The following is a 7,646-nucleotide window of genomic DNA, read 5'->3' as shown; positions in this document are numbered from 1 at the left end:
TCGGATCCGAGATGCGGGGTTTTCCTAAGTCGTGGGATGGGCAGAGCAAGACTCTACAAAGATATATAAGCATTAAAATACGTAGAGAGATAATCTTCTAATTAAATAGTTACTTAAATATCCTTCACTACTTTGGATTAGTATCTTCATTGTTTTGATTGTCGTCGAGTATTGTGTTGTTCAAATCTGAAGTCACCAAGACTGTGCAGTTTTTCATGCATCCACTCCTGATTCTCTCAAAATGTCGTCTCTAACTGATAAGCCTGTTTCTGTTGGCCAAGAAGATGCCGTCGAGAAAGAGCTTGAGCATGATTTAAATTCTGAGGGACACGATGCCGATTTCTCGGGGATTGATGAGAAGAAGACGCTAAGAAAGATGGACGTCAGACTCATTCCAGCTCTCGCAGTCTTGTATTTGCTGGCTTTTCTTGATCGTGGAAATATTGGCAATGCGAAAATTCAAGGCCTCACCAAAGACCTTCATCTATCAGATAACGGATACAATATTGCGTCGACTGTGTGAGTTGCTGGTTGCCTAGTATGAAAGTTTAAGACGCACGATCTAATGATTTGAAACAGCTTCTTTCTAACATACTGCGCCTTCGAGGTCCCTTCGAATCTTCTTCTCAAACGCCTCCGCCCATCTGTGAGTCTTCTCTCTTTTGTAGATAACTCAGATCTAATGTATTCCTAGATCTGGCTGCCTTCCATTATGATCGCCTGGGGAACCTGCACCGTGTGTCTAGGAGTCGTCCAGAGTTACCACGCGTTAGTCGTCATCCGCATCTTTCTTGGCGTCACGGAAGCTGGTCTCTACCCTGGTGTGGCGTACTACCTGACAATGTGGTACTGCACGAACGAAATGGCTCTTCGACAGGGTCTCTTCTTCAGTGCGGCTTCGATGGCTGGAGCTTTCTCTGGGCTTCTTGCTTATCTCATCGTTAAGATGAACGGCGTTGGCGAATACGAGGGCTGGAGATGGATTTTTATCCTCGAGGGCCTCCTTACCGTCGTTGTCGCTATTGCCGCTTTCTTTCTGCTCCATGATTTCCCAGAAACTGCTTCGTTCTTAACGCCGGAGGAGAGAGCTTGGGCTGCTCATCGTCTCAAGTACCAAGGATCTAATCGCTCTGACAGGATGGTTGCTGAGGATGACAAGTTCAAGTGGAAATATGTTTTCCAGGCTATGACTGATTGGCAGCTATATCTCGGAATTCTGATGTACTGGGGTATTGTCTGCCCCCTCTACGGAATCAGCCTCTTCCTGCCTACCATCATTTCTCAATTGGGTTACACTGCGACAATTGCTCAACTGCTCACAATCCCGATTTACATCACAGCGGCCGTCGTGACATTGGTGGTCTGCTACTTCTCGGACAAGGCCGCAAAAGCAGGGAGGAGCCGCTCGCCATACGTCTTCTTTCCGATGTGTGCAATCCTCGTCGGTTTTATTATGGCCATCGCTGGATCTGCGGCAGGCACTGTCCCTGGCGTCGTCTACGCCGGCGTTTTCATTGCCACCTGTGGAATCTACCCAGCCTTCCCAGGAAACATTACTTGGATGTCTAACAATCTCGCCGGTTCCTACAAGCGTGCAGCCGGTATGGCGTTACACATTGGCGTTGGAAATTTAGGAGGCGCAATGGCCTCGAACTTCTACCGCAAAGTCGATTCTCCTAAGTTCCTGCTAGGCCACGGGCTCGAACTCATGTTCTGTGTTATTGGGATGATTGCTTTAGCTGCGTTGAGATATAGTTATATGCGGATTAATGAGAAGAGAGATGCTTTGCATAATGATGGGAGCGAACATACAGATCAACAGTTAAGTGAGATGGGAGACAGGGCCCCAACGTTTAGATACCAGCTATAGGTAATTGCTTAGAGCATTTATAAATTTAAATTTTATAAGATTAGCAGGGATTCTGCTCGCAGCAAGCAGCCAAGGCTAGCTACCTCACCGACATGGCGAGTGACACCAACTCACCAGGATGATATTGCAGATCAAAAAATGAGAGGGACAGGTAAGAGTGCTCGGAAACATGTCGAGTTCTCGGACACACGCGGTGGCCCTCTTCCTTCGATGCAATGTCTTAGGAAGACGCGGACTGAGACAGGGCTCCCCACTCTCCGAGCTTCTCTAGAGACATTTTATCCCACTAACCCGCACGGCCAAAGCTTTTTATCGAAATACATCCAAAGTTGGTTTCTAGCCAAACAAGGTGGAACCGGAGAGTCTAACGTTATACTGAATCTATAGCCAAAGGGCAAATCATCAGGGATCAAATTTCTACAATTTGGCCTCTGAGGAACTACATTTTGACCCCGCACTCTCTCATATTGCACCTTTAATGCAGCTCTAACGGTGATGGCGTAACGTTGTACGACTATCCATGAGCGAATCGCGGGGTCGCCAGCATCGGTCATCCTTGAATGATTCAGGATCAGCAACTATTGCCAGTGGCATCTGGGGTTTCCCCTCATTCCCCAGGTCTTCGCCTATGTCATTTCCGCAGCAGTTGTGAAAGGAGAAGGATCGCCGTGGCAGTTTGTATGCTTGTCCGGAGGTATATTCACAAATGCAGGTAGCGTGCGTCACGGGGGACCGACGGTTCCAAACCGCCGGTCTGTAACGGGTTACAAGAACTGGAGCTGCTTCTCGTCAGTTTTTCCGGAGCTAGTAACCTAAAAGTTGATGCCTGGCTTCAGAGTCGGGTTTTATCATTCTCTACATCCTGAGCCCAGTTTCTCGTTAGTACAAAAAACCAATGCACAACACAGCCCCTTGCTCCCCGCCTACTGTGGGTGGTCATTAGCCCGTCTAACACGGTTTCCTTCTTTGTGTCGCCATAGCCCTGCGCTTAGAAATGATAGATTTTTGAGCGCACTTACAGAGCACAAACGATTAGGCAGCTGAGGCTGACCTCTGCACTTCTCCATTTATAGCGGCCTGAAAGCCCATAAAAAACACGTAACGGTTGGTCGATACTCAAATCTGCCTAGGGCCTGCCGAAAGGCCGCATTCTTTGTCTAGGATCACGATAACAGCTTCATGGAAACGCGAAACTGTTAGTCGAGTTCTAAAATCCGCCTCGGGCCTCTCGAATGGCTGCATCCCTCTATCTTCGATCCTGATATTGGATTCACAGAAACAGGAGATGGTTGGCTGGCTTCGGTATCTGTCTATCTTCTGTTTGAAGGGCCGCCACGGAAGCCAAGCTGATCAGGGTCATGGCTAACGCTGTATGGCTTAATAGTGGCTAATGCTTAGAACGAGAGAACTCTGTTCCATCAGCGACGCTGGGTTCCAATTCGCGAAGGTAACAACATCGACAACAAATAACAGAATGCCGCCTCCTGTCTTGTCTAGCTTGTTCAACAGTAAAATTTCACTCTTATCCGTCGCACTGAATTTCATGATGAGCGCACTGCGGCTACTGCAAGCTGCACCTCCCGCAAGCTTCACGGGTCCACTAACGCCTCCTGCAGCCGAGAAATCCTCGACCAGTATTCTATAGATTCTTGCGGCGGTTTGACGACACAGAGGTGGGCATAGTCTGACCGCTGGCAACCACTAGCTTCGATTCTCGTTAGACGTGTATTAATTTCAATTATGCCAAAAGTATAAAGACATTTACCAACAAGTACTGAATACGATGTCCGCGGGTCGGGATCCGAGGGCTGAAACTCACAGAAGAATAGACCGAGCGATCCTGGCAGAGGGTGCAGAGATTAAGCTAAAACTAAGGAAGTTAGGACCCGAACCGAAAAGTACATATGTCTGATGAGAGACACCTATAGTCACAAACCTTGTCGGTATTCACGAGTACGATCCAAATTCTTCATCTCACCAAAAATATTCCCCTGAAAGTGATCTAAACACTTCATCTGGGAGAGAGTCTGCATCAGACTATCCGGACGGATGCCGTGATTTTCGTATAATATCATCGAAGACACGATACAAAGTTCTAGCAGCTTCTCTTCGCCAAAATATCGCACATCAATCAGAGGGGGCGGGCCAGAACTGGCTCTGGAGCATATCCTAACCATGGCCTCCTTGCAAAATGTCGGCCGGGGGCCTCTAGTGGCACATTTGCCGGCGACTGTGCCGGCAAGGGCGGAACTGCAATATCCTCTGTATGAGAAGGCGGCATCGGCGGGACCGCCTCCTTCTGGCAGAATTCTTTTCCCAGAAGGAGACGCATCTGGTGCTGACTTGCGGCCACTGTCCCACTCGCATCCAATCTCTCCTCCCAGCCCTTGAGATGACCGAACAGTGCCTTCATACTTTCAGAAAAGGACTCGTTTGCCTGCCGTTGCTGCTCTCTTAGCTCACTGAGCTTGGTGGGAGTTAGGAAGGGCACCAGGTTACGAAGATAATGAAACTCTAGTTTTTGTATTAAGCGGATGCGTCGATCACCCGCTGAACCGCTGAGAATCGCTGTGAGCTGGGGGAGGCTGTCTGTGTCGACGCCTATATGGCGAAATATCTCGCGCTCAATCACCACCTGGCATGTCCTATTGATTGTCAAGAAGGGCGCGAGTCTCAATCTGCCTGGGCCTATTCGTTTCTCTTGGAATGCCTGCGATGCTATTTTAGCCAGAATTTCTATTGGTAAACGATTCATTGCGCTAGTTAAGTCGTCGTTGTTGAAGGCCTGCTAGGCTATCTCCGATGTCGATAAATCCGAAGTACAACTTCCTAAGCAGGAACCAACTTATTTTATCCTGTAAGGGTAAAATTTTCACAAACTTTGGAATAATAAAACCACAAATTAACATGCAAAACTAAGCATAAACCTAACATAAAGTAACCCTAGGTATCTACAACTGTTTTCTTAGATGCAGTTCTTCCCAAAGAGCTTTTGAAGCCTCATGCTTTGCGTTCTGCTTTGAACTGCATTCCAACCCAGCAACCTCTACCCCTTCAAAGGTGACTGTGAACAGAAACCTGCTTGTAGGCTTTAATTGGGTTTGGCGCCACGTATATGATGGCTTGGTACCTTTGATTGTACCATGCTCCTCGAAAAACACTGTATATATCGCTAGATCTCCCAGATCGGCATGCTCTTGAAGCTGCCTCACGTTTCCGTTACTGACTTCTTGAGGTGGGGTAAACTTTGGGATGCTACCAATATATTGGTTTGAACCAAAGACAGACCCTACCTCTGTAGCCATACCATTAGAAGCATTATCTAAGATTCGTTCCTCTTGAGTGGATTGGCTAATCTGTGGTGGTAATGGCGGGCTTTTTAGGTACTTTTCGTCCTGGGATCGACGAGGGTCTCTGACATTCCGTTCTAAAATAGATACAATGCCTGGGGCATCGTCTTGTCCCCGGAGGTAAATGTGACCTAGCAAGCTCTCAAGAAGATAGCAGTAATCAGGGTCTTCTGGTTCAGCTTCTCTTCTACCAGGTAATTCTCTGAAGCAATTGTCATATGGAAAAGCGGCTTTCATGTCTTGGTATAAATCCTAATGCAAGTTAGTCAAGTTAGACATAAAAGTATACCACAATGCATGAATCGATATTAAAATGACTAGGGCATACCTTGACCACTTTCTCCGAAGCTTGTGCAGAAACCGATCTTGCAGCTACAGTAGCAATAGCAATGTCGAGGAGTTTACGACCTAACCAACGGTCTGGCCATAACTCTTAGTCTTAGTCTTAAAACAAGTTTTATTTGATTTGGTTCATACCCTTAAATGAAGGCGACTCGTCACGAAGAATGTTCACTAATCCTTCGTTCAACGGCATTGTATTGTTTGCTGGTAGCTCTGATACTGCGCTTACTATACAAGTAGCGTTTGTATTGCTCGTTGATAGCTCTAGTACTTGATCCACTGGGCAGATGCTATGTGAGGTTTGAAGTGACTTGTTTAGTGACGTATCAGCCACTTGCTGCGTTGGTGACAGTCTAGTCTGTAAACGAGGGCAAGTACGGAGTTTAAGACAAGATTCCTTGAACCCTTTGGCACCTTGGAAGAAATAACCCATGAAGACGGAAAGTATAGATTGTCATGAATAATTGTAATAGAATCTTGATTTGAAATGTTCTCTTTCTATTTCATAGTCTAGGTAGGACAAAGGTTATAATATATGAGATGGCCATCTCATAGCCTTACTCGAAAGACGAGAGTGGCAGTGTGTAGATGTTTGCAACCCAACGCGGCTCGTTTATGCTCTTGATGCTTGAAAGGGAAACGTGCCAATGTAGCGCATCTTGACCGGTTATTACAAGGCAGACTGATGATGTACTGGGCGGAAGTATAAAGAAACAATGAGATTTCATAGGCTGAAATTGAGCGAGTTTGCATACTTGAGCTCTACAACGTACCGGGTCAACGCCATTTTCAGGAGAGATATAAGAGGCAATTGGGTGAACCTGGCTGGCGTCTCTTTCCGCTCACCGAGCGAGGCTGGGTTCGTTTATCGTGGCACAACTAGGAGTGTTGGTCCTGCATCAATGTCTTAGGCGCAGCAAACCAACTGCATATTTTGCACATCACTAGCAGTAACTGAAGGCAACAGTGTTCTTCGAGATTGATGTATGCTGCGTTTTGTCAATTTTCCCCCAGTAGCCCAAATGTTAATCACTGGCTTCGGAGTCGGGGTTTTGTGATGCCTGCGTTCCCAAGTTTCCAGCCTCCCCGACTCCAGTTTCCAGCCTTGTACAAAACTGTTTTTAGAATTTATGTACAACACGGCGTCTTGTTTCCCGTACTCTGCAAGTGACCATGGCCCTACACTCGGAATGAGCAGGGTGTACGAACGCTCATAGACGAGAGATGTTTGGCTTGTTTTGATATCTTCCACCATCGACCTTGTAGTGCAGCCGCCAGCGGACCGGAGTGTGGCAATGGCCGGTTGAAAACGAGAAATGGTTGGGCCAGTTTCTTAAAACTGCCTCGCGGCTGCCATGAAGGCTGCATCCTGTGTGCTGAAAAGTGTTTGCGCGTACTATAATACAGGAGATGGTTGGCTGATCTTAGAATTTCCAAAAATTTGCCTCGGGCCCTCGTAAGGCTGTATCCCGTGTCTGCGAGAAAAGACGCTTCGAGCGACTGAAATGCGAGTACTGACAAATGTTGACCTATAACCTGGGAAGTTTTGAGAATCCTACTTGAGCAGTTGAGGAGGGGGGCGTCGACATCCTATTGGTACAATTGTTCGAAAGCCAGCAGCCTCACACTCCATCTATCTCTATATTCTTCACCCCCTATCCTATCAATCTCCACTACATATACATACAGAGTCAACTACGCACCCGCATCGAGAAGCAATCTCCGAGCTCACCTCTCACTATTTCTCAAAGGATCATCTTCGGCGGCCCGAGCGAAATCTATGAAGACGGCTATGACTACCATCCGTCTCTTGTACAGATCGGTTCCGGCGAACATGCAGCACACAACGAAGACTACAATGCCTATGCCGGCCTTGGTGGTGGTGTTGCCTTTGCCCAAGAAATGCCAGAGGAAGCTCAGAGAGTCCTGACGTATAATGCACTCGAAGATATGCGCGAGGCATGGGAGCGTGATGGTGTTGGTGCGAGACGACAGGCTGGTGCCATGGGCTCGTTGTGGGTGGAAGGTGCGCTGAGAGGACGCAGCGATGACGATGACGATGACGAAGATGAAGATGAAGATGA

General features: G+C 47.4%; 4 protein-coding genes across 4 annotated transcripts in view; 2 read left to right on the top strand and 2 right to left on the bottom strand.

The window, feature by feature from the left end:
* Positions 1-241: 241 nt before the first annotated feature.
* On the top strand, positions 242-1,870 carry VE01_08079 (uncharacterized protein; the record flags this gene model as incomplete). Its single annotated transcript, XM_018277507.1, has 3 exons — positions 242-519; positions 580-646; positions 695-1,870. The coding sequence occupies 3 exons, from the start codon at positions 242-244 to the stop codon at positions 1,868-1,870; spliced, it is 1,521 nt and encodes a 506-aa protein (XP_018127390.1).
* Positions 1,871-4,001: 2,131 nt separating this feature from the next.
* VE01_08078 (uncharacterized protein) lies at positions 4,002-4,625 on the bottom strand (the record flags this gene model as incomplete). The annotated part of the gene is made up of 1 exon (XM_018277506.1): positions 4,002-4,625. One exon carries the CDS (start codon positions 4,623-4,625, stop codon positions 4,002-4,004), a length of 624 nt encoding a protein of 207 aa, XP_018127389.1.
* Positions 4,626-4,821: 196 nt separating this feature from the next.
* On the bottom strand, positions 4,822-5,755 carry VE01_08077 (uncharacterized protein; the record flags this gene model as incomplete). Its single annotated transcript, XM_018277505.1, has 3 exons — positions 4,822-5,472; positions 5,549-5,640; positions 5,698-5,755. 3 exons carry the CDS (start codon positions 5,753-5,755, stop codon positions 4,822-4,824), a joined length of 801 nt encoding a protein of 266 aa, XP_018127375.1.
* Positions 5,756-6,917: 1,162 nt separating this feature from the next.
* Positions 6,918-7,646, top strand: part of VE01_08076 (uncharacterized protein) — a gene marked incomplete at both ends in the record, with an annotated part of 1,257 nt that continues 528 nt past the window's right edge. Inside the window, 2 exons of the mRNA XM_018277504.1 lie at positions 6,918-6,947; positions 7,252-7,588. Of these exons, the coding sequence (XP_018127385.1) occupies positions 6,918-6,947; positions 7,252-7,588 (367 nt within the window). The remainder of the gene's footprint in view (positions 6,948-7,251; positions 7,589-7,646) is intronic.

Source organism: Pseudogymnoascus verrucosus (assembly GCF_001662655.1).
Source record: "Pseudogymnoascus verrucosus strain UAMH 10579 unplaced genomic scaffold scaffold_46, whole genome shotgun sequence".
In the NCBI taxonomy this organism is placed as follows: Eukaryota; Fungi; Ascomycota; class Leotiomycetes; order Thelebolales; family Thelebolaceae; genus Pseudogymnoascus; species Pseudogymnoascus verrucosus.
The sequence above is the reverse complement of the archived record's forward strand: the minus strand, read 5'-3'. Positions and strand labels throughout refer to the sequence as shown.